Source organism: Dryobates pubescens, chromosome Z (genome assembly GCF_014839835.1).
Source record: "Dryobates pubescens isolate bDryPub1 chromosome Z, bDryPub1.pri, whole genome shotgun sequence".
NCBI lineage: Eukaryota > Metazoa > Chordata > Aves > Piciformes > Picidae > Dryobates > Dryobates pubescens.
The window spans coordinates 119,376,423-119,402,227 of record NC_071657.1 but is presented as its reverse complement, the minus strand read 5'-3'; the positions used below and the strand labels follow the sequence as shown (position 1 = coordinate 119,402,227).

Sequence of the window (25,805 nt, the reverse complement as noted above, 5' to 3'; positions counted from 1 at the left end):
GCTGCTCCACAAATTCTCTGGATTTAAAAGCACAAGTCTCTGACTTCTAGCCTGTCTTGGAAGCTGAAGCATGGGAGATTTGTCACAGCCACATGACTACAAAGCTACATTTGCATGCACAGGGTTTAATATTCATTACTTAGAAAAATTCCAGAATGATATGATGTGGAGAACAGGTCTTATGAGGAACAGCTGAGGGAAACTGGGGTTGCATAGCCTGCAGAAAAGGAGGCTGAGAGACCTTCTGGCTTTCTACAACTCCCTTGAAGGAGGTTGGAGCAATCTGGGGCTCTTCTCCCAAGAAACAAGCAACAGGACAAGAGGAAATGGCCTCAAGTTGTGCCAGGTGAGGCTTAGGTTGGGCATGAGCAACAATTTCTTCGCCTTGAGGGTTGTAGAACCTGGCACAGACTACCCAGGGCAGTGGTGGAGTCCTAATCCCTGCAGTGATTAAAAAGCTGTGTAGATGTGGTGCTGAGGGCCATGGTTTAGCACCAGACATGGTAGAGCTAGAGAATGGTTGGACTCAATGACCTTGTGTCAAGCAGATGGTACCAGTCGCTTTTCAGTGGCATACCATGATAGAACAAGAGGCAATGGTTCAAACTAGAACACAGGAAGTTTCACTTCAACATGAGGAAAAAACATTGTGAGACTGATGGAACACTGGAACAAGCTGCCAAGAGATGTGGAGTCTCCTTCTCTAGAGACTTTCCAAGACCCATCTGGATGTGTTTCTGTGTGACCTGCCTTAGGTGATCCTGCATTGGCAGGGGGCTTGGACTCTATGATCTGCAGAGGTCCCTTCCAACCCCTACCATTCTATGATTCTATGATCTTAAGGGTCTTCTCCAACACAAATGATTCTATGATGTTTACATACCTTTTCTTCCACTGAAATATTCTTGAGATCCAATTCTGTTAGTCGTAGCAATGTGAAAATCACTGAGAGCCAATAATCTGTTTGCTCCTGAAAGACAAAGTTTCCACTTTGACATAAAGTACTTAACTTCATCAATCTTATATTTAAATTCAGTTAGTTGAAATTAAATTTGCCTCGATACATTGCAAGATAAAAAGCTTTTTACCCTGAAGGATGTCAATTCAGTACACTGCACAAACAGACTCTCCAACACAAGTTTAGCTTCTGCAGCTAAAGTTAAAGGTTGTTCAAAAGTGTACAACTACATTGTTCAAAAGGTTAAAATGGGAACTAAACTGTCACCACCACAGCCACCAGAACACCAAGGACTGTTGGGAACTAGAAGCATTATCTAGACTAGGATTATGTAATGAACTATGGTTCATAGAAGATTATCAGGAGTAGTCAGCATGGATTCATGAAGCGGAAGGTCATGCTTGACCAGTCAGCCTTCTGTGATGACATGACTGGCTGGTGGATGAGGAGAGAGCCATGGATATTGTCTGCCTCAGCTTCAGAAAGGCTTTTGATGCTGTCTCCCATGACATTCTCACAGTGAAGCTTAGGAAGTGTGGGTTAGATGAGTGGACATTAAGTTCAACAAGGGCACATGCAGAGTCCTGTACCTGGGGAGGAACAACCCCTGCACCAGTACAGGTGAGGGGTGACCTGCTGGGAAGCAGATCTGTAGAGAAGGACCTGGGAGGACTGGTGGACAACAAATTCACCGTGAGCCAGCAATTTGCCCTCATGGCTAAGAAGACCAATGATTGGTCTCCTAAGGTGAGTTCAAAAGAGTGACCAGTGTGTTAAAGGAGGTTCTCCTCCCCCTCTACTCTGCCCTAGGGAGGCCACATCTGGAGGACTGTGTCCAGTTCTGGGCTCCCCAGTTCAAGATAGACAGGGAACTACTGGAGGGAAGCCAGTGGAAGGCTACAAAGATGTTGAGAGAACTGGAGCATCTCTGTGAGGAGGAAAGGCTAAGAGACCTGGGGCTGTTGAGCCAAGAGAAGAGCAGTTCGAGAGGGCCTCTTCTCAATGCTTAGCAATATCTAAAAGGCAGGGGTCAAGAGGATAGTGCCAGACTCTTTTCAGAGGTGACCTGTGACAGGACAAGGGGCAAGAGGCATAAACTGGAACACAGGAAGTTCTAAGAAGGTTTTGCACAATGTTTAGGTAGAAGGGCCCTCAAGCCTTTGAGATGGCTGCCCAGAGAGGTTATGGAGTCTCCTCTGCAGAGATTCCAATCCTTCCTGGACATTGTGATCCTGGGGAGCCTGCTGTGGGCAACTCTGCTTTAGCTGGGTGCTTGGACTAGGTGATCTCCAGAGATCCCTTATAACCCCCAATATTCTGGATTTCTCTGTAATATTTCTGACTTTAGTAGTTCCAGAGGAACTTTAAGAGTGAATTTGCATTACAAACTCCTCATCATACAGGCCTTTAAGTCCTAAACCATAAAAAAGAATAATTAAAAGTCAAATGAAAAAAGTTGATACTGACAAATTCATCAAGCCTCCTAGTTCTAAAAGCAGTAAGGTCCTGTTAAAGCCACTGAAATTCAGACAGCTTATTATTGCATGTATAAGGTGTTAAAACAGCAATTGTAAGGAATAGAATCAGATTTTGCTTAGGGAAAGGACATCTAAACTGAAAAAGACTACAGAGGACCAGAGGCAGCCTGCTAATTTCATTGTCTGCCACTACAGACCATTCTCAGAAAAACACATATGAAACTGGCAGCTACAGAAAGACAAAGTTAAACCCCGAACATTTTTCTTCTTTGTGACTTTGGAAATCACCATAAAATTCACACATAATTTAGGAATCCCAAGAGTCAGGATAGAACCAACTTGGATTACTCAGGACAAATGCAGAGCCCAAGGCAGAATTTCTGATATTGTGCAAATGTCATTGTTGTTGATAAAAGGGATGTTTAATTCATTAATGTCATGGGAGACAGCATCAAAAGCTGCATTTTGATGCATTATGGGAACCACAAATGAGAAATGGGTAAATCCTACAGAAGACAGAGATCCCAGAGACACATGATTATAACAGAGGCATTATTAAGTTCCTTTGAGCTTTTCCCAGGGACAGCTGAGTACAGACCTTCCAAGCAAAGCAAAAAGGGAATCTTTTCCCAAACAAAATCGTGGCAAACTTTGAGTTCACAAATGGAATCAATAAAATTCATGGATTTACCACATGGATATTAAACAAGATGATTCATATGCAGTTTAGGTTCAGAGAAAATTCCCAGCCAAAGGTGGGTAACCACGCCAGGGAATCCATCACTCATTATTTCTTGTACTCATTTTCTGAACTGACCTGGCCACTCTCAGAGACAGAAACTGGGGTTAAATAGATTCTGATGTCATCCACAACAGCAGCTCTAGGGGTTTTGTTTGTTTGTTTGTTTTGATTTTGTTGTTTTGGGTGGGTTTTTTTCTTCCTCTTTGTTGTTTTTTTTCTTACCTGCACAGGATTTTTCAGAAGATTTAGAACTCTGAGGAGAGGCAGCTCTGCGATGCATTCAAGTTCACGCAGCTCAGCAATCTAATTAGTGACAGAAACAGAACATAAATCAGCAGGATCAGAATCCATGATAACTAAGGGTTAAAAAAAAAAAAAAAAAGAAAAAAAGTATTTGAATCCCTGCTCTTAAAATCTAGACATAAAAAAATAAAATCAAATCATTATGTTCACAGAGTAAGTATACATGTTAACTGCATTCAATAAGGCACTTTTGGTCACAAAAGGCAGGCAACTTGGATGCTAGCTGGAGAATAAGTATAATACAGACAGCAATTTCAAAGCACCTGCATTTTACCAGTTCTTTCACATGTCAAGCCCTAACACATTTAGCTTTTATGTGGCTGATGAGCCTAAGTGAGGCAATTCTGCAGTTACATTTGTGCTTCAGTTGACTAGGAAAAAAAAATTCTTTCCAAGAAGAGCTGTTTTTCACTGGAGCTCAAGTTCATCCTTTCCAACCTTACACTAGAAATAAGGTGGAAATTTTTTATGCTGAGGGTGGTGAGATACTGGCCCAGATTGCCCAATCCCCTGTCCCTGGAAGCATTCCAGGTCAGGTTGGATGTGGCTCTGAGCAAGCTGCTCTAGTTGAAGATGTTCCTCCTCACTGTGGGCAGGTTGAACTAGATGACCTTTAAAGGTCTCTTCCAACCCAACCCATGCTGTGATTCTGCGAAGCTACAGCACTTGACTGAAAAGCATCACCACAGTTGTCCTTGGCTGCCTGTATCCAGAAGGTGATGTATTCCACTTACAGTCTCATCTATCCACAAACAGTGCATCAGATAAGCAATAGATGTTACATGGGATTAATCAAAGTTGGTGAGCCCCAAACAAAGTCACACTAGAGGCACTCCTGCTAGACCTTGAGAGAGCAGTTGTGAGGCTCTCAATTAAAACAAAATCAGTCAAACAGAACTCATGTCACCTCATTTCACCATCTGTTAAGTGAGCTCAGGTCAGTCACTTAACCTTACTTTACAATCAGTGGAGAGAGGCAGCTGCAGAGGTCATCTGATTCATGGCAGGCTGGGATGAGTTGTCTCTTAAGGATACCTGTTTTTTCCTCCACTGAGACTTCAGATTCTATTCCTGTCTTATGTCCTGGTTTGAGCTAAAGCCAAAGTAATATTGGTCAGTGATTCAGCTTCTCAGCTCAGGATGTTCTCAGGAACTGCACTTGCTAAAGTTCAGGGCAGGTTTGCACAGACAGTGGCTGCTTCTAGCAGTGACAATGATGATGGGGAGAGTCACTGCCAAGGGCTGGGCTGCAGAAAGACTTTTGCTTAGACTTGCTCCTATGCAGACCAAGGGCATTGCTACATCTTGTGTCACATGTTGGTGTGCAGTTAAGTCAGAGATGGCACCTGGGAGGAGGAGCAGACAAGACAGGGGATCCTAAATTGACCAACAAGGGATTCCATCCCATGGATGTCATCTTCAGGATAAAGCTGAGGGATCAACAGGGAGAAGGCTCTTCTTCAGCCTCTGAGGAGAGCTCTGTCCATTCTCTCTTTGATCCCAATCAGTGTGTTTCTGACTCCAGTTTCAGAATCCAGCTCAGAATCCAGAATCAGAAGCTGATTCCCATCCACTGCTGAGTCCAGTCTGGGACTTCCTCAGTGCCTGCCCCTACCACTGGTAGTAATGGTGATGTCATTGCCATCAGGGGTTGGGTTCCATTTTGGGTTTGTTCCTATTTTCATCTATTTAAATTTATTGTCAATATTTTCACTAAAGCTGGTTTAGATTTCCCCCCATCAGTCTCTCACCCTTATACCCCTCCTCTTGCCCTTTGGGAAGGCAGAAAGGTTTCTAGAGAGTCTGTCACTCCTCTAGTGGCCAGCCCAGCCCTAATCCCTGACATCAGGATACCTGGATCTCCTTCACTGCTGAAAGACTGAAACTGGAAGATTTCAGATTCTATCCCTAACTTATAAACAGCTTATATCAAGTGTCTAAATACATAAACTTCAACCATAGCTTACCCAATGTTCATTTTGAGACAAGAGGTCCACTGCAGAACAGTTTTGACCAAGTTAAATGTCATTTGGGTGAATTTCCAAAATAAATCATAGAATGCCAACCATTAATATTTGAGAATCAGTAACCAGAGATAGGAGACTGGTTTGAAGACAAACCTGTGGTGCCCAGTTTGGAAAAATCATGCTTTTAAGATCATTCTGGGTGGCAGTGAGCTGATGCCACTCAGATCTTTCTGCGTAAATGAATGAAAAGTCACTTTAAATTATTCTTCAGGAGGAAATGCTGAAAAAATGGTGACTCATTAAACAATTTCAATAACATCATTAAGAGAGGCACGTTTTGATGAGGTAAAATTAATAGCCTTTGCCTGCCATAAAGAACAGTGGAAACTATATGAGGCGATGGAATTGATGTTATTAACGCTAATAGCAACCATACAATTAGTTACCTTCCTGTCTTGTGCAATTGATGTATCTTCAAATGTCAACCTCAACACAGTGTGAGGGAAAGAATTCATAGTGCCTTGAATTACATCCTCTAAATGTAAGTAGTGGAAAATGACTGAAAATGTTCAATGCCTGGTTTGCAGTTTCATTTCTTATTATCTTTAGTGATTTTTTTCACCTGTAGATCTGTCTTTGACATCAGAGAGGTGGTGGAGTCTCCATCTCTGGAGACATTCAAAACCTGCCTGGATGTGTTCCTGTGTGACCTTCTTTAGGTGAACCTGCCTTGGCAGGGAGGCTGGACTAAATGATCTCCAGAGGTCCCCTCTATCCCCTACCATTCTGTGTGATTCTGTGTGATCAAAATTATTCAGAATTGATGGTCTTTTTAGTTAAGGACCCTGGATGTTCAGTATCAAAAGTATGAACACATGGTTTGGGTTTCAAAATTTAAATCCACACCAGTTGGACTGTATCATTATACTGCCAGTGAAAATTCTGCTGCATAACAACAGCTGCTTTATCATAGAGTACCTGCAGTTCTGCCTGACAAGAAGTTTCCAGCTGAGAGCTCAGAAGAATCTGTGGTCATAAAACTGGGCTGAGAGATATTAGCAAACCCTCCTGAGGCCTGGCAGTAGAGAAGCTGGGATGTAAGTAAAGATCCTCAGAAATAATCAAGCTGAAGCCTCCCCATACTCATCCTTATCTACTCAAGGGAGCACTGTTAGTTCTTTCTGTAGAATGGCACTAAAGATTACAGCAGCAGTACCCATGTAAAGAGGTACATCTAGGCCAATCTACATGTGAAGCAGCACTGGATTGAAACACCATGTCATCTTGTCCAATACCACAGACTCACAGCATGGTGTGGGTTGGAAATGACTTCTGGAGATAGTCCAATCAACCCTCTTGCTATAACAGTCACCCACAGCAGGTTGCCCTGGAATCCCCCCAGAGAAGGCAACTGCACAACCTCTTTGGGTGGCCTGGTCCAGTGCTCCAGCACACTGACAGCAAAGTTTTTTTCTCATGTTCCAGTTTGTGTCCATTGTCCCTTGTCTTGTCACTAAGCACCATAGAAAAGAGTGTGGCCTCAGTCTCGGCTCTCACTCTTTAGGTACTGATCAGCATTGAGAAGATCCCTTCTCAAGCTGTTCTTTTCCAGGCTGAACAGCCCCAGGTCTCTCAGGCTTGCTTCATAGGACCAATGACTGATGCTCCAGCCGACTCAGCATCTGCATAACCTTCACTAGATTCTTTCAAGTAGTTCTCTGTGTCTCTTGACCTGTCTCCAGCCCAGAGCTGGACCAGATGTGCCCTCAGAAGGGCAGAGTCAAGGAGGAGCAGAAACCCCCTTGACCTGCTAGTTACATTCTTCATAATCCACTCCAGGAGATCGTTGGTCTTCTCAGCCATGAAAGCAAATTGCTGGCCCATGGTGAACTTGCTCACCAGCACTCCAAGGTCCTTTTCTGCAAAGCTGCTTTCCAGCAGGTCAACCCTTCATCTGTACTGTTGCAGGGGGTTATTCCTCCCCACGTGCAGGACCCTACACTTGTTGAACATCATGAGGTTCCTGTCCACCCAAGTCTCCAGCCTGTCCAGGTCTCACTAAATGGCAGCACAGCCTGACAGGGTGTCAGCCACTCTTTCCCATTGTGCATCATCAGGCAACCTGCTGAGTGTCCACTTTGTCCCTTTGTACAGGCCATTGCAGAGCATGTTGAGCAAGACTGGACCCATTCATTTCTTGCAGTGTTTTAAGTTTTCTTGATTAAGTCTCAAATGGGCTGAATTTTAGAAAGACCAAAAATAATTATATGTTCTTAGGAAAAACTGAGATCAACAATAAGTTCCCTACCTGGTTGTCCTCTAGGTTGATCATCTCCAGTAAATCATGTTCCTCCAGGCCTTGTAGACTAGTTATTTTATTCCTAGATAGGTCCAGCTTCTGTAGGGTTTTCAAGCTGTCCAACCCAGTTATCTTCTCAATCTGGTTTGAGCTCTAAGAAAAAATGAAAGCATATAAGCTGTTGATAAAGCTTTGAAGATGGAAAACAAGATTCCTGAGGAAGAAGAGAGTTCACTTCAGTACTGAGAACCCTATTACAAAGAAGCCTATTATGCATTAGCCCCATCTTCATCTTGAGCTGACATATTACAGCTTTCCACACTGCTCAAGCAAAAAAAGAATCAACTATCTGCTGATTAACTTATCTTCAGCTCACCTTGAAGAGCAGGGAGAGACAGCAGCAATAAGCAGAGCTCTAGCATTTAAAGCTGCTACTGGATAAAGGAAATCCTTGTCACTACACAAATCAAAATTTAGAAGATAGATATGCGCATGAAATTAGAGAATAGATATACATAAATACATAGAATTTCCCTCTGTAATCATGGTGGTATTTACAGTTATGATTACAGAATAAACTGCTATCTTCTTTGGACTACAGGTAGGCTGCAAAAATATCTCTAGGATGCAGAAGGATATCTCATGATGATAAAATGGCTGTTTTGGTAAACTTTAGCGTTAAGAGGAGGCTGAGGGGAGATCTCATTGCTGTCTAGAAATAGCTAAAAGGAGGTTGGAGTGAGGTGGGGGTTAGCATCTTCTTCCTAGTATCAGGTTGTAGAATGACAGGAAATGGCCTGAAAGTGCACCAGGGGAGGTTTAGGTTGGATATTAGGAAATATTTTTTTTCCTGCAAGAGTGATGAGGCATTGGAATAGGCTGCCCAGGGAGGTGGTGGAGTCACCATCCTTAGAGGCATTCAGGAAACATGGCACTTTGAGACATGGTGTTATGGCCATGGTGGTCTTAGGTTGATGGCTGGTCTCAATGATTTTAGAGGTGTTTTTCAAAATTCCATGATTCTATGATCTTAACAGTGTTTTCACTGTCAGCAAGAGCATGCAATTAAATGCTGAGAAAAAAGAAAAAACCCATCACCTTAGTGTAAGTTCATCTAGACAGAAATTACCCAAGCTTTTGAGAACTCATAATGAACTCTCATTATATGACATTGCTTCCAAACAAGGTACAAGATAGAAGACCTACATTTACCCCTGGACACCAGATGGTTTCATTTCTCAGGGCCTCACAAATCACATCCTCATTTCTGCTATGAACTCCAAACAGGGATAACATGCTAAATGCTGTACTCATCTTTGTCCCAGTGGCCACATGTACCCAGATGGCCTCTCAACGTGATTCTTGCTGTATAACCTTGCAAGCTCGATTTTTCCAGCAGCATCACCTTGTGCTGAAAGCTTAGAAGCCTCATATTCTATTAATAAATATTTAGGAACCATTGAAATAAATAAGCCAGCTGACTCTAATGTTAATCCAGTTGTCTGTCCTTGACATTTTTCCTGACTTTTAAATGTTTAATTAGGTTATTAATAGCATGGAGGCTCCTTCTTCTCTTTCTCTTCTTTGTTAGAACTCTGTTTAATCAGGTACATCTCAGCTCCAGCTGCAAAAGGCTGAGCAAAAGGTGCACAGAAAATTCTGTGAACAAAAGGGATTTCTGTAGAGATCTTTTTTTTGCAAAGCATAAAATTCCTTAGAGTCCAGTTCATTAGAGCTGCACTTTTTTTTTTGCAAACATAAGCAGAATAAAGGCTCCTTTTTTGTCTAGCTAGGCAGTATTTACAGTTTTTGAAGCCTTTCTGCCCAACTTCAGACCTTACAACTCTTTCAACCTAAAAAGCCCAAGGGAAAATGGAAAAGAAAGCTGAATCAATGGGAAGAGAGGGGATGACTGCTCCTGTGAAGAAATAACTGCATTTTATTCTAATTAGTAAAGGGAAAAGTCATGCTAAAATCTGTCTATTTACATAATTTCCACATGACTATCTACTCTGTTAATTAAAAAAGACAAGCAGTTGGATAAATAATCATATCAGCATCTAAGAACCAAAAAAGTGAAGAACATGTTCAGATTAATAAGGCTTAGCTGTTAACACAACCTCCACAACATCTCACAGAGCAGATAACCATTACTAACAGAATTATGATTAGGCCTTTTAACAGCAGAGGAATTCAGCATACAGAATGGTTGAATGACTCACTAGAGTTCTCCCTGAAGAAAGTATGTAGAGAAAAAAATAAATTCTTCCTGTCATCTTAGACTGTCAAATTCTTACAGTTAATTTCAGGAATTGTAGATATGATTTTGCAAGTCTGGGTTCATCTTATCACAGAACCACTGAATTCCAGCATAGCAGGGATTGCAAAGTACCTCTGGAGATCATCTAGCGCAACTCCCCTATGCTGAAGGGATCCAGGCAGGTTTGGAGTCTCTCCAGAGAAGGAGATTCCACAACATCTTTGGACAGCCTGCTCCAGGGCTCCAGCACCCTCAAAGAAATGTTTTTCTTCATGTTCAGAAGGAACCTTCTGACTTCCAGTTTGTGCCTGTTGCTCCTGTTGCTGGGTACCACTGAAAATCATCTGGCCCCATCCTCCTGACCCCCATCCTTTAGATGTTGATCAGCACTGAGAAGATCCCCTGTCAGGCTGCTGTTCTTCAGGCTCAACAGCCCCAGGTCTCAGCTGCTCCTCCTCAAAAAGATGCTTCAGATTCCTCAGCATCTTTGAAGCCTCCACTCTCCCCAGTAGTTCCCTGTCTCTCTTGAACTGCGGAGCCCTGAATTGGATCCAGTACTCCAGCTGTGGCCTCACTACAACAGAGTAGACGGAAAGGAGAACCTCCCTTGACCTGCAGGTCATGCTTTTCTGAATACACCTCAGGTGACCATTGGCCTCCACTAAACCTGAGACAAAGTTCAGTTTTACTGTCGCCAAAGGCACAACTGAAAGCTACTGACTGCATTAGAGATCTCAAATATACTAAACACATCACTGAGCACTATTTTAATATAGTATTCAAAGCACACTATTGGCACCTTTTAAATGTGAATACCTTCCCTGAATATTGGAGCAATAATAGGTACAAGGGCCAATGAGTCGAGACCTTAGCGACTCTTTTTGTTGTACCAGTTACTGCAGCATAGAAGAAAAATCTTTAAAATTTTAAAAGGATGGGAAAAGAATATTTCTAATCCTGATAAGGGGTTCATTTGCTTGGCCTGAAATATTTATGTAGGGGTTTAAAACTAATGTAGGAAATTTGAGCATATTTCTAGGTCTAGGTTTTTGGTACTTATTTTTAAAATCCCATTGAAGAAATTAAATTGTGATTACAAAGTAAAACCTCTTAAGCAGCAGCCTGTTGTACTTCAGAGCAACTGAACTGCCTTACAAATAGCCTCTGCTGCTGTTCCTGTTCTCTACTGATGGCTCTGCCTCATAAGTATGATTTACAAGAAAGTGTTGGTATTATTAAGGACAAGTTAGAGGCACGGAAGTGAGGACCAGTGAAATGAATGCCTGCTCTAGGCACTGAAAGACTGAGGTCTATTTTTGAGCTAGTTTTTCTTGGCTGTCTTCACAATCAACAAAGAGAAACAGGCACTTCTGGGGCCTGATACATTTTTTGTTAAGGTAGATGCCAGCTGCTGGAGCACAATAATGAAGTATTTTATGTGTCCATTCCTCTCCACCAACTTCTTGAGGCAGAAGTGAACAAGTAGCAGAGAAGAAGTTGTCTACACTGCAGAAATCTGAAGTCAGGTAAGATAAATCCCACTAAAGCTTCTAGAAATATAACACAGACATGTTGTATTTAAAGGAATAAAATAGGTGGATGGGATGCTGCAACCACTTCTGGCTTCTCTCCCAGAGTCAGTAAGAAATTCTTTCCAGTAAAGGTGGTGAGACACTGGAACAGGTTGCTCAAGGAAGTTGTGGATTCACCCTCCCTGAAGGCATTCAAGCCCAGATTGAATGAGGCCTTCAGCAACCTGGTCCAGTGAAAGGTGTCCTTGCCCATGGCAGGGAGGCTGGGACTAGATGATCTTTAAGGTCTCTTCCAACCCAAACCATACTATGATTCCTATGATTCAAATAGAGCCTGGATATCTTGATGCACAGCTGGAAACATAAAGTATTCAATCTCATTACAAGATCCTTCAAAAAAAAAAAAAAAAGAAACAGATTCTTTAGTAGTATTGTCAGATTTGCATAATAAACTTGACTTCACTTCTTAAACAAATGAAGGCATATCAGGTCTCAGCTCTGCCTCTCCTGTCCCAGCTCACTGCTAGCATGAACACAACTTTACCAACAAAACACCAAACCACAAAACGATGGGGGTTAGAAGAGACACCTGGAGATCATCTAGTCCAACCTCCCTAATAAAACAGAGTCACCCACAGCAGGTTGCCCATGATCACAAGTTCCAGGAAGGTTTATAATCTCTCCAGAGAAGGAGACTCCACAACCTCTCTGGGCAGCCTGTTCCAGAGCTCTAGCACACTCAGAGGAAAGGTTTTAACTCATGTTTAGGTGGAACCTCCAGGGTTCTAGTTTGTGCCCATTACCCCTTCTCCTGTCACTGGGTACCACCGAAGAGTCTAGCTTCAGCATTTTGACCCCCATGCTTTAGATATTGATTAGCATTGAGCAGATGCCCTCTCAGTCTGCTCTTCTCCAGGCTCAACAGCCCCAGAGCTCTCAGCCTTTCATCTTCACAGAGATTCCCCAGTCCCCTCAGCATCTTTGGAGCCTCCACTGGACTCTCTCCAGTAGTTTCCTGTCTCTGTTGAAGTGGGGAGCCCAGAACTGTACCCAGTCCTCCACATATGGCCTCACTAGGGCAGAATATAAGAAATATACTTTGAAATAGAGAAAAATGAATAAATCATTCTTTGCATTGGGGGATTTGCACAGTAAGTAACTTCTTACACATCCCCTAGACAACAAAATTTACCTGGAGTGAATGCAAAATGTCTTTGGAGAAATTCAAAACCCAGCTGAACAAGGTGCTAAGCAGCCTCCACTGAAGGTGGCTCTGCCTTGAGCAGGAAACTGCCTCAGATACCTCCACAGCTCCCTTCTAACCTATATCATCCTATGATCCTAGATGCATAAAATCTTTCCTGTATTACAAATATCTCTGAAAATTTGTTATGCAATTGCCTTCACATTTATTAAGACATTGATATATTGGTATAAGACAGGAGAACAACTCAAGCCACATCTTTCTTACCAGATTGAGTATTTTGATAGGTAAGTTCTCAAGTCCACTGATTGCAACAAGTTTGTTGTGTGACAAACTGAGATGAGTCAGACTGTGACACTTTTCCAGGCCTCTTATCTCCTCTATGTTATTAACTGTACAGTTTTTTGCATGTAAGGAAAACCACAACACAAAACCTTAGCAATAATTAGTAGCTCCGTCAGCCATTAGAGATTAATTCCTTGGTATGGAGAAGTTTGGATCAAATGCGTCATGCTAAGGAGGTTTAAAACCTACTTGCCCACACTCATGTCTCTTCTGGAGCTTGCTGTCCACTTTGACCAACACAAATTTTTGTGAGGAAGAAGAGCAAGAGAAATTAATTAGTAAGCACAGATCTATATTTTCCTAGGACCTTGCACAAGGCTACCTCTGTCATTTTAGAAGAGAGAACAAACCCATCCACAGGCACTGGCATTTGACAGATATCGATTGCATACAAAATGGGGCTGCTCCTCATTCAGCTGAGGAGGAAAAGTTTTGGCAAGGCAAACAATATTGTTTAAGCCCTAAGTATTAGTATTAGGCAGCAGATTGCTCAACACTAAAATCACAATGAGTTTCAGTCTTTTAATGTCTCACTATCATGATTTGTGAGGTATTATTGCCCCAAAATGCCTCCTTTTCTGCTTGGGGCAGTTTCCTCCTTAAAAATTCATTTATGAACAGAGGCTACAAAGATGCTGAGGGTGCTGGAGCATCTCTGTGAGAAGGAAAGGCTGAGAAACCTAGGGCTGTATAGCCTGTAGAGGAGCAGACCAAGAGGGAACCTTCTAAATGCCCATCAATATCTAAATGGCAGCTGTCAAGAAGATGGGTCTTTTCAGTGGGGCCCGTGGCAATACAAGGGGCAACAGAAACAAACTGGAACCCATGAGGTTCCACTAAACAGAAGAAAAACCTTCTTTCTTGTGAGGCTGCCAGAGCCCTGGTGTAGGCTACCCAGAGAGGTTGTGAAGTCTCCTTTGGAGAAATTCCAAATCCACCTGGACATGATCCTGGGCAACCTGTGGGTGACCCTGTTTTAGCAGGGGAGTTGGACTAGATAATCTCCAGAGGTCACTTCTAACCCCTACCATTTTGTGATTCTCTGCTGTGCTTGTTTGCACTTGTTGGAAAAGTTACAAGGATGGTAACATCTGCATCATAATTCACTTAAATGTGATAAGAAATGCTTAGCTACTGTCAATAAGAAATGCATGCTGAACATTGCTGCTGCTGCATGTTACTTAATATCATATTGTAATTCATGATTACAAAGAACAGCTTCTTTTGTCTGCCATGACTTCAGCAAGGAGTGATTGAGATGGAAGACTGGCACTTTGCTATTATAAATTCTGCACTCCTAAATTCTGCACTCATTTTCCTCTCTTTCAGAGGCTCCTGTTGCAGCTGTATGCATGCATGAAACAGTTTTTCTCCCTATTTCAGTGGCATCCTCATTGACAAATGAAGAAATTTAAGACAGCATCCTGCTGCACTGAAACCAACCAAAAAAACCCAACCTGATTCAGATCCATAACAGAAGTCCCTGATCTCACTCTCTTCTTTTTTTTCCTTCCCTTTCCATTTTCCTGTATGACTTTTTCTCTGCAATGGAAAATTAGAATTGCAAAGGGAAAGTGTCCCAATGCCATTTTCTGCCAAGAATCACGTCACCTGCACACCATGTAAAACGTGTGAATAATGTAACCTTGGTGCCCTGGAAATGCTTTCTCTACTCCTACATGACAAAGCCATTGAATTAACATCGTTTGGTAACGGGCTACTTCGAGGGCAAGAGACAAACTGCAACAACCTGCTGTCTTCTCCTTTTCAGAGAGCAGAAAATCAAGATGCAGTTTTTATAAAGCAGAGAGGACAGGTTCACAAGCTCTGGGGAAGTAATTCTAAGTAAGGCACCATGGCTTTTCAGAAAAGCACAGGAGAATCCAGGGGAAGACTAGGAGTACTATCATAGAATCACAGAATGGTAGAGGGTGGAAGGGACCTTTAGAGATCAATTAATCCAAACCCCTTGCTAAAGAAGGAGCACTCAGAGCAGGTTGCCCAGGATCACAATGACCAGATGGGTTTGGAATCTCCCCAAAGGAGACTCCACAACCTCTCTGGACAGCCTGCTCCAGGGCTCCACTACCCTCACAACAAAGAATTTTTTCCTTATGTTCAGATTGAATCTCCTGGGTTCCAGTTTGTGCCCATTGCCCCTTGTCCTGTTGCTGGGCACCACTGAAAAGAGCCTGGCCCCATCCTCTTGAAACCTTCCCTTTATATATTGATGGGCATTTGGAAGATCCCCTCTCAGTCTGCTCTTCTCAAGGTTACAGTCTTTCCTCCTCACAGAGATCACAGAATGTTAGGGGCTAGAAAGGACCTCAAAAGATCATCCAGTCCAACCCCTGTGCCAGAGCAGGATCACCTATACCAGCTCACACAGGAATGCATCCAGGCGGGTTTTGAATATCTCCAGAGAGTAAGACTACATAGCCCCCCTGGGCAGTCTGTTCCAGTGTTCCATCATCCTCACAGTGAAAAACAAATTGTTTCCACGGAACTTCCTATGTTTCAACTTCTACCTATTGCCCCTTGTCCTATCATTGGCATCGCTGAGAAGAGCCTGGCTCCATCCTCTCGGCACTCACCCCCTGCATATTTACAAACATGAATGAGGTCCAGGCCCCCATTAATGGTGTTCCAGGTCCCTCAGTACCTCAGTCTCCACTGAACTCTCTCCAGTACTTCCCTCTCTTTCAAACTGGGAAACCCAGAAGTGGACCCTGTCCTCCAGATGTGTCCTCGCCAGGGCAGAGTAGAGCAGAGATGAAAACCTTCCTCAACCACTCTTAAAGCTCCCCAGGATGCCATTGGGCATCTAAGTGTGGCCTACTGTGACCAGCCTTAGAGAACTAAGCAATGAAGCAACTGCAGGCTCATGTTTATCCAAATTTGGCCAGAACAATGTTTGTAATTCCACACACTGGGTACCACAGTGGGCATGTGGAAGGTGGGTGGCAGAACACCTTCCCTCAGCATACTCCAGGAAGTTTTCTCTCAGAGAATCTCTTTATAGTCATTAAATGGCACTGTCCTCCAGAAAGCCTCTGTAGTCCCTGTGTAATTAGCTATGTCTAAGATTAAACAACATGCACCTTTTTCATTTAAGGGAGCTTAGTGTTCTATACTGATTTCCTATTAACCTTTCATATATATAAGTACTGGGATTACTTATTACCTCTGCCATGCACAGACAGCATGACATGTCACTTCTTCAGTTCTACATGATGCAAAGTGGAGGTTTCTTTGTGTTCCTTTAGAGGTTAATACTTCACATGTGCACATAAACACCTTTAACATTGAGCATGTTTAAAGTAAATTAAGATCAGGTTCACTAGCAGAATTGGACTGTTTAATTTTGATTCTTAAGACAAAACTGACATGCAGGAAAAAGACCAAAAAAAAGAAAGAGAAAAGCAGGTATCTGTTTGAAGCAAACAGCTCTTCAGAACACAAACAAGACCCTCTTCTCCCACTCAAAGGATACAATCCAGCAACAGTTTAGTGAGAGACTGGTATGCTGACAAATCTTGCATTTTAGGTATTTGATTGTAGGAAAAATCCACTTCCTAAAGGAAAAAGGAGTCAGCAAGTTAGTTTATTTCTTCAGCACTTATAGTTGTGAAAGTAAACAGATGCTACATTAAACTTGTGATAAAGGGCGTGGAAGAAATAAGTTCATTAATATTGGGACATAAACAGAAAGGCTCCTTTTTATGACACACAGAATTCACATTTGGGGAACTCCCCAAATTATTTTTTCCTTCTAATGACCGATTAATAGTCTGTAAATTATGCAAGTGTACTAGAAAAAACTAACAGAGGAAACAGAAATTAGTTGCAGAATCATAGAATGGGTTGGGTTGGAAGAGACCTTTAAAGGTCACCTAGTCCAACCCTTCCTGCAGCGAGCAGGGACATCTTCAACCAGAGCAGGTTGCCCAGAGTTCCAAATAATCTGACCTGGAACAGTTCCAGGGATGCGGCATCTGTCACCTCTCTGGCAACCTACGCCAGTGCTTTACCACCATCAGCTCAAATATTTTCTTCCTTCTCTCTAGTCTAAATCTCCCTCTTCTAGTTTAAAACTGTCACCCCTTGTCCTGTCACAATAGGACCTGCTGAAAAGTCTTACCAGCCCTTTTAAGTACTGAAAGGTTGCAGTGCAGAATTGCAGAATACAGAATTAACCAGGTTGGAAAAGACCTTCAAGATCATCGAGTCCAGCCTATCACCCAACATCAACTAAACCATGGCACTAAGTGCCTCACCCAGTCTCTTTTTAAACACCTCCAGTGATGGTGACTCCACCACCACCCTAGGCAGCCCATTCCAATGGCCAATCACTCTTTATGTGAACAATTTCTTCCTAACATCCAGCCTAAACCTCCCCTGGCACAGCTTGAGACTGTGTCTTCTTGTTCTGACACTGGTTGTCTGGGAGACCAACCCCCTCCTGGCTACACCCCCCCTTCAGGTAGTTGTAGAGACCAATAAGGTCACCCCTGAGCCTCCTGTCCAGGCTAAACAATCCCAGCTCCCTCAGCCTCTCCTCACAGGGCTTGTGCTCCAAACCCCTCCCCAGCTTTGTTGCCCTTCTCTGGACACGTTCCATCATCTCAACATCCTTCTCAAACTGAGGGGTCCAGAACAGGGCACAGTACTCAAGGTGTGGCCTAACCAGTGCTGAGTACAGGGGCACAATGACTTCCCTGCTCCTGCTGCCCACACTATTCCTGATACAGGCCAGGATGCCACTGGCCTTCTTGGCCACCTGGGCACACTGCTGGCTCATGTTCAGCCTACTATCAACCAGTACCCCCAGGTCCCTTTCTGCCTGGCTGCTCTCCAGCCACTCTGACCCCAGCCTGTAGCACTGCATGGGGGTGTTGTGGCCACTGTGTGTGGCCACTGTGTGTGGCACTTAGGTGTGTTAAATCTCATGCTGTTGGACTCTGCCCATCTGTCCAGCCTGTCAAGCTCCCTCTGCAGAGCCCTCCTACTCCCTGAAGCCTCTCCTTCAGGCTGAACAACTCCAACGCTCTCAGCCTGTCCTCCCAGAAACACATATAGGCTGTATTTCTAAACAACCTGCTTTTTGTAACCCAAAGGAGGGAAAGGGAAGACTAGCAGACAGCTGCACTTCCAGAATGTGTTCCACAATAACCGGCACCAGCCAATTTGAAAGGCAGGAACTGACCCAAATGAAGATCTCATATTCTTTCCTATGAGTGTGGCAGAACACTGGAACAGGTTCCTGGGGAGGAGGTAGAGACCTCATCACTGAACACATTCAAGATCAGGCTTGATGGGACTCTGAGCAATCTGATCTAGTTGGGGATGTTCCTGCTCAGTGCAGAGAGGTGGACTAGATAACCTCTAGAGGTCCCTTCCAAACAGTGCATTCTATGATTCTAATTTGACAAGCAAGGAAAACATTCTGGCTACATTTACCTCTGTCTAGAAGACTTAGCTGTACAATACACCTTCCCATGGTATGACAGCATTCAGAGTGTGAAAGAAAATAAAAGAGTGAAACGTGCAGTGTAAAATATCCAAAGATGTGGAAAACAGATTAAATGTCACATGAAGCAAGAAAGGAAGGCATACAAAGAAAATGTTTTAAATATTCACTTTTGCACATCTAAATTAGATTTAGAAAACCATTTTGATTAAAGCCTATAAAGTGCATTTTGCTTTGCAGCTTACCTTGAGATTTTTAGGTGGCTTAAAACTGAAATATGTAGTCAGTTCATTGTTGGAAGCATTCAGCTCCAGTAAGTAAGGCATGTGACTGACACAAGAAAGATCTGGTAACAAAACAAAATGGCAGAGCCCATGTGAATGAACAGGTGAACACAGGGAGCATCATGGCAAAATGAGACAATCAAGTCCATGAGCAATCAGAAACGAGTTTGTAGCTACACATTCAGAAAGTGATGTCTGAAATGCAAAAATTAAAGCTATTATCTTTTTTTTTTTTTCCTAGTAAGAGGTAGTTTCCTAAATCACAAAGAATAGATAATCAAGCTCTAACTTTCTGTTATGTCAATTGATTTGTCCTCTATAACACAAGGGAGATTACCTGTGCCTTAAGTTACTAATTAACAAAGAAACATACTTATGCTGCTACTGAAGACTAAGTGACTAGTTGCTATGGAGAAGACCCTGCTCTGTTCAGATCTGCCCTTCACAGACAAACTGTTAGCGAACATGAGCACAGAGAAATGCTGTCTGACAAGTGCTGCTGTTGTTGGAATCCAGCATCCCAAGTGGAATGAACTTTAAAGAAATAGCGCAACAGGTTTCCCACCACAGCTTATTCCTTTTGATAAGAGATTAAAACACAAGTTGAGGAGTATAAGGGAGGAGTAAGGGATAGAATATGATGGAATCATAGAATCACAGAATGGTTTGGCTTGAAAGATACCTTTCAAGGTTATCTAGACCAAACCCCCCACAGTCAACAGGAACATCTGAAACTAGAGCAGGTTCCTCAGAGTCCCAAACAACCTGGGCTGGAATGGTTCCAGGGACAGGGCATCTACCACCTCTCTGGAGAACCTGTGACAGTGTTTCACCAGCTATACTGCAAAAAAAAGTCTTCCTTCTGTCTAGCCGGAATCTCCTCTTTTAGTTTAAAGCCATAACCCCTTGTTCTGTCACAACAGGCCCTGCTGAAGTCTGTCCCTAGCTTTCTTCTTGGCCCCTTTAAGTACTGGAAGGGTAGGACAAGTTCACCCTGGAGCCTTCTCTTCTCCAGACTGAACAACCCCAATTCTCTCAGCCTAGCCTCACAGCAGAGGGCTTCCAGGCTTCTGATCCATTACGTGGCCTCCTCTGGCCTTGCTCCAACAGGTTTGCATTTTTCTGTGCTGAGGACTCCAGAGCTGGACATAGCACTGCAGGTGGGGCCTCAGCAGACACGAGTAAAGAAGGAGAATCACCTCTTCCAACTTGCTGGCCGTATGTTTACCCCAGCCTCCTCTTTTCTAAATCCAGGACATAATTTGTTACGTTTTGTCACCCGTTTCAAACCTTGCCAAAGGAAGTCCAAGGCGGGGACATCTGCAGCAGACATAACTTTAAATAGTGTAACGTGTGCACATGTAAAATCTCAACCTGAGCCTTGTACTGACACACTTGCTTGCATTTTATCTTTGCATAATAAACTGGACAAGAATCTCCATGTTCCCACTGATAAATACCTGCTGCCTGAATGGTCCACACATTATTCTTGAGAAGACTGAGCCATCACCTCATTTTGTGGAGCTGGCGTAGTGACACCATTAAAACACAGACCAGGCTTTGTGATACTAAAGCTCCACAGTATAGTGCATTTCTCATCTTAAACAATTTCACAACCCAAGAACTCACTTGTGTGTTTGCTACATACCATTAATTTTATTATTTGAAAGTTCCAGCTTCTGTAAGTGAATGTATTTGGAGAGAATGTTAATGTCACTTAACTCACGACCCTGGAAAAACAAAACAAAGAGATTTTAATAACCAGCTATAGAAGCTCATCCTCTCTTCCAAGAGATAAGCAGTAGCAGGAGACATTGAAGAGGTACCCCAAGGTCCTTCCAGCTGGGTGTGTCAGAACAGGATGACATATATAGAAATTTATGTTAGACCTGCAGACCAGCTATGAATGGAGAAAATGTCAAAAGAAGCCTTAAAAACACAACCAGGAGAGACGGATGCAGCTAGGAAAAATGCCAGAAAAACAAGGCTGCAAAGAAAAGGCAGTGGCAGCAAGTAACCTTTAAAAAGACACAATCATTTGAACTTTCTGAAGGGACAAAGCAGGATTTGAAGGTGTTTAGAATCTTGCTCTTTTTTTTTTTTCCTCTCTCTCTTTTTTTTTTTTCTCTTTTTTCTCTCCATCTGACTAAAGCAGAAAGAGACATTTTCACACTCAAAGACTGGGTAAGGAAAATATCTTACTGCTGTTGCTACTTAGGGAAAGAGACAACATGGATAAGGCAGTTGTCAGCAAGAGCCATGCTGTTTCTTGTCAAAAGCCCCATGTACATGAAGTGGCATTGACAGGCAGAGGCAAAAATCTGCCTCTTGAATTTATCTTTTTTTCCACTAGTCCAACTTCTTGCTGCTAAAAAGAGGAAACTTTTTGAGCAGAGAAACACTTTACAATAATGCTGTTTGCTTATACTTACAGAAAGTGACAGATTAAGATAAACGTATTCAATACCAGGGGCTGAGCGCCCCAGCTTGTGGAGTCCTTCAGCCACTATGTCTTCACTCAACACTCCATCAAACTGATCCTATAAAACAACAGGAAGTGGGGGGGAACAGGGAGAGGAATGGATTAAGGGGAGATTTATGAAGCAGAATTCCACACTTGGTGGAATCTAGGGGCTGCTTAGGATGCGACCAGAAACAGACTTTAATGAAAGTCCTCAATCAACCGTTGCTTTCAGTGCTCTATCAGCCTACTAAGGCACCACACATTAGGAAAAATGATTAATACTGCCCTCTAAACAGGTAAGTAGAAACCTATCATCTACTAGCTCTATACATTTTAAAAGCGTCAACAGCTTTTATGTTTGGTTTTGGGTTTTTGTGGGGATTTTGTTGTTTACTTTCTGGTTTAAACCAGCAGCTCTAAACAGGACTTGTTTCCAGAGATGCTAGGCCATCAAACTCACATTGGTTATGGATATTAACATCTCAGCAAACCAGCACTAACATAACCCCGGTGTTGCACCCCAATATGCACATTATTGGAGGCCCTTTCAATTTGTTCAGCATGAGCAGCTAGTGCTACTCTTCAGAGAACAGGCTTTGCCAAAGAGGGTACTTGACAGATGGCACTAATGAAGCACTGCGTAGGTTTAACGAGAAAATAAGCCAATGGTTTGTGAAATTCCTATAAGCTTGGAGAAGTCACACAACAATTGCTAATCTAGGGACCAAGATAAATAATGTTTCAGATGGTAACCACCTAAATTATAACACCTACAACGGAGAGTACGGATGCATTTCTAAAGGGTAGAAGTATGAGACGATAATGCTGTGGCAGTGGACACTTTAGAGCCCAAAAGAGTAGGGAGAGAAAAATTCACTTGCATCCAGGGACTTCTTGCATCTCAGGACTGGGCATAGCAACCGGTAATGGAGTTAATTTGGCCATTCACATGGCAGCTTATCCTTAGTCTTTGTGTAGCAAAAATAAAGAAGGGCAATCTAGAACTATCCTGACCACCACAAGGATAAAAAGCATCCCAAAATAAGGCAGAAACCAGGGGCGAGGAAAACCTGACCAAAACAGTCTTCCTACTTCGGTGCGCCCGCGGGCTACCCCTCTTTCCCCCACTACAGCACTGAGCGATGAGGGAGGAAAGGAGCTGTTCCCTCACGAACACACCCTTCCCCAGAGAGCTGGGGAGCGGGGGTGGGAGTTACTGAGCTGAACCTCCGTGCGGTCTGAGTCCTCTTCGGTCTCCTCCTCCTTCTCCTCGTCGTAAGGCAGAATAAGCTGTGGCTGCTGCAGGCTGGGTTTATCCTGGGGCAGCTCCTCGGGGACCTCCTCTGAGAGGTGTTGCGGAAGGTCTTGAGAAGGAAGAAGCGGCTCTCCGAGGCCGTCTCCTCCCGCGTTCTGACCAGCCCCCGCCATGAGCTGCAAGAGGAAGCGAGGACGCTAAAAGCCCTGTACGGTGGATGCCTCGCACCCCCTCACCCCTCGGGGCAGGCTGCCGCCATCTTGTTTGCAGTCCCGTTGCCGCGGGGACGGGAGAGGCGCCGCGGCCCCTGCGGGGCGGGGATTCGCGCCCACCGGCAGCCAGCCAATAGAAAGGCGGCGTCTGGCGTGGTGCAGGAGGGAAGTTGTAGGGCTGTGAGGGTGTCCCGCGGCAGCGCCCAGCGGGTCGCAGAGCGTGCTAGGCGTTGTAATCCGCCTCGCGGGCGGCTTCCCTCACAGCAGTCTCAGGCAATGCTCCGGGATGAGTGCCTGGAAAGCTGTGCGGTGGAAAAGCACCTCGGGGTGTTGGTCAACAGCCAGCTGAAGATGAGCCGGCTTGTGCCCAGCATACTGGCTTGGGTTAGCAATTGTGCGGCCAGGCACAGGGATTGTCCCTCTGTGCTGGGCACTGGTGAGGCTGAAATTCAAGCCCTGCCTTCAGCTTTGGGCCTTTCACTCCAAGAAGGACATTGAGGTATTGGAGCAAGTCCAGAGAAGGGCAATAAAGCTGGTGAAGGATTTACAGCACAAATCTTGTGAGGAGCAGCTGAGGGAACTGGATTTTTGGGGTTTTTTTTTTGGCCTGGAGCAAAGGAGGCTGAGGGGAGACCTTGTGGCTTTCTGCAGCTTCCTGAAAGGAGACTGGAGTAAGCTGGGGATCTTTCTCCAAAGTAACAAGCAACGGGACAAAAGGAAATGCCCTCAAGTTGCACCAGGGAAAGTTTAGGTTGGAAATGAGGAACAATTCCTTCCCCTTAAGGGTTGTCAAGGCCTGGAACAGACTGCCTAGGGAAGTGGTGGAGGGAGTTCTCTGTCCCTGGAGGTACTGAAAAGCTGTGGAGATGTTGTGCTGAGGGATGTGGTTCAGTGGTGACCTGGCAGTGCTGGGTCAATGGTTGGACTGGATGATCTTAAAGATCTCCTTCTACCACAACAATTGTGTGATTCTTATTCCCACTCTTCCACAGCAGAAGAAAGTGTGTTCATCTCTATTTGTATCTTCCAGATCAGGATGCAATGTCTGGCACTGTCAGACAAATAATCTCCACCATTATCAGCCACAGAGCCCCGGGCTTTGTGCAAGATGGTGGCTTTGCTCTGTGACACCATGACAAGAAAAAGGGCCATGCAGGGAGTCTGCGGCTCTGTCTCCCGGTCACCTGTTTCGGTCACCTGGTCTTCCTGGTTTTTGTCTGGGAGGACTGGTAACATTAATAATTCATACTGGAAGTCTCAGTCATCTGCTGTGGTAAGGGTCTGAGGCTGTTTGAAATGCTTCCTTAACAAAAAAGTACAATTTCAGAGCTCACAGGGAAAAAAAAAATCTGTATAATTTTGCTGGGCACATTTGGAAAATAATAAAAGCTCAGGCTGTCATAGCAGGGGGATCTGAAATGACAACTTCTGAAATCACTTTGCTTGTTGTCCTTTTTTATTTTTATCACCACAAAACTTACCTGCTTACATGGGTGGGCTCATGGGGTGTGTGGACCCATCTTGGCATGCAGGATGCCCATAGATGGAGTAGGTGCTGGTGCCATGGTCTCTCCAGGAAGGTAATTTTGTTTAGCCTTGCAAAGCACTGTTAAAATTACTGTTTTGTTACCATTTCCTTTTGAGGAAATCAAAAGCTCATCACACCATGTTGCAGGGAAAGAAATAATAAACCCCAGCTGTAGCCAGCAACAATCTTTGGGCCACTAAAAATTGTCTTACAGATGCCAATCTACTCTCATTGTAAATCTTAAGATCCTAAGGATATTTGAGGTTTGGGTGAGCATGTTTTGTGATTAGTTTTGTGCACAGTAGCTTCTTGGCTCCAGTCATGCCCTGTGGCAGTGAGTTCCACAAGTTCATTAGTGCAGAATAAAAAAAACCAAACAACAGAAAAAGTTATTTGTTTTCTCTCATTTCAGGCATCTTCCCTTCCCAGTCCATCATCTGCTTTTCTTCTTACATTGCAGAACAGAGTAAAGCAAGAAAGTAAAGCCAGAAGATAAAGGAGAGAAGGAAGAGATGTACCAGGATGTCTCCAAATACAGATCCCTGTGAGGTAAACATGAGCTTCACATGGTAAAACAATTTGTTTGGGATACTGGTAAAACAATAATGTTGGTTATTGTCTCCAACACTGGTCATGGCAGCCAAGTGAGTCCTGAGAATCTGGCAATTCTGGGTTTCAACGTCACATAATTGCCTTCTTATGGACATTACCCACTGACTTTTATCTTTGTGCTTCAGGGAAACATTATGATAACTGCAATAAAGCTCCCCCAAATTACCTTCCTTCATTATCTCACTGCCCATAAATGTTAAAACCCTTTTCCACTAAGCACCTCGTGCCTCCTCCCACAGCCCTCTGGGCACAGAGCCTGCCCTGTGAAGGCTCTTCTCCAGATGGTGCACATGTAGGACTGTGTCCAGGGGTGGGCAGCAAAGGCAAGGGCTGGCAAGCTCAGGAACTGATGGGAAATCCTGAAAGGGTAGGAGGGATCCTAGCTGCAAGTATAGCTTTTGGATTTGTTGTGACCTAAGAGAATGATTTCTGAACCACCAGAGCTACAAAGCCAAGTGTGAGCTGCTTGAAAGCAGCAGCTACTTACTCATTATTGGGCTGCTGTAGCTGTTTCAAGCTTTTGTGATACCTAGGATACTCTCCTTCACACAGCCGTGCCATTTTATAGCTTGCATCTGCAGATTCTGTCTTCTGCAAAGAGGGAAAGGCACTGTTTGATGTGAACCCTGCACTCCCCAGCTGCAGGATTATCAGCACCTGCTGTCTTCCAGCACTGGGTCTCCCTGTGCCCACAGGACCTGGCTGTCAGCCACTACATGTCCTCCTGGCACTCAGGTGCCATAATGCATGGCTAAAACAACTGCTGCCTGTCCCCACCACATCTGCAGTGTCACACACTGGGCTACAAATGGCACAAGAGGGCTGCACCTCACCTGACCAGTGTGCTCTGCAGCACTGGCTGCTTCATGGGGCCTTACACTACATGGACTTC

The 25,805-nt window shown here is 43.9% G+C and overlaps 1 protein-coding gene across 3 annotated transcripts in view; it reads right to left on the bottom strand.

Annotated features, from left to right (window-relative positions):
* The window catches only part of LRGUK (leucine rich repeats and guanylate kinase domain containing), a 68,722-nt gene extending 45,950 nt beyond the window's left edge, over positions 1 to 22,772 (bottom strand). For all 3 annotated transcript variants that reach the window (XM_054178679.1, XM_054178680.1, XM_054178681.1), the window contains exons 1-8: positions 22,534 to 22,772; positions 21,275 to 21,382; positions 20,491 to 20,572; positions 18,804 to 18,904; positions 16,582 to 16,663; positions 13,011 to 13,135; positions 7,757 to 7,900; positions 884 to 970 (exon numbers count right to left, since the gene is read on the bottom strand). In XM_054178679.1, the coding sequence (XP_054034654.1) occupies positions 884 to 970; positions 7,757 to 7,900; positions 13,011 to 13,135; positions 16,582 to 16,663; positions 18,804 to 18,904; positions 20,491 to 20,572; positions 21,275 to 21,382; positions 22,534 to 22,734 (930 nt within the window). In that variant the 5' untranslated portion in view covers positions 22,735 to 22,772. The remainder of the gene's footprint in view (positions 1 to 883; positions 971 to 7,756; positions 7,901 to 13,010; positions 13,136 to 16,581; positions 16,664 to 18,803; positions 18,905 to 20,490; positions 20,573 to 21,274; positions 21,383 to 22,533) is intronic.
* Positions 22,773 to 25,805: the final 3,033 nt, after the last annotated feature.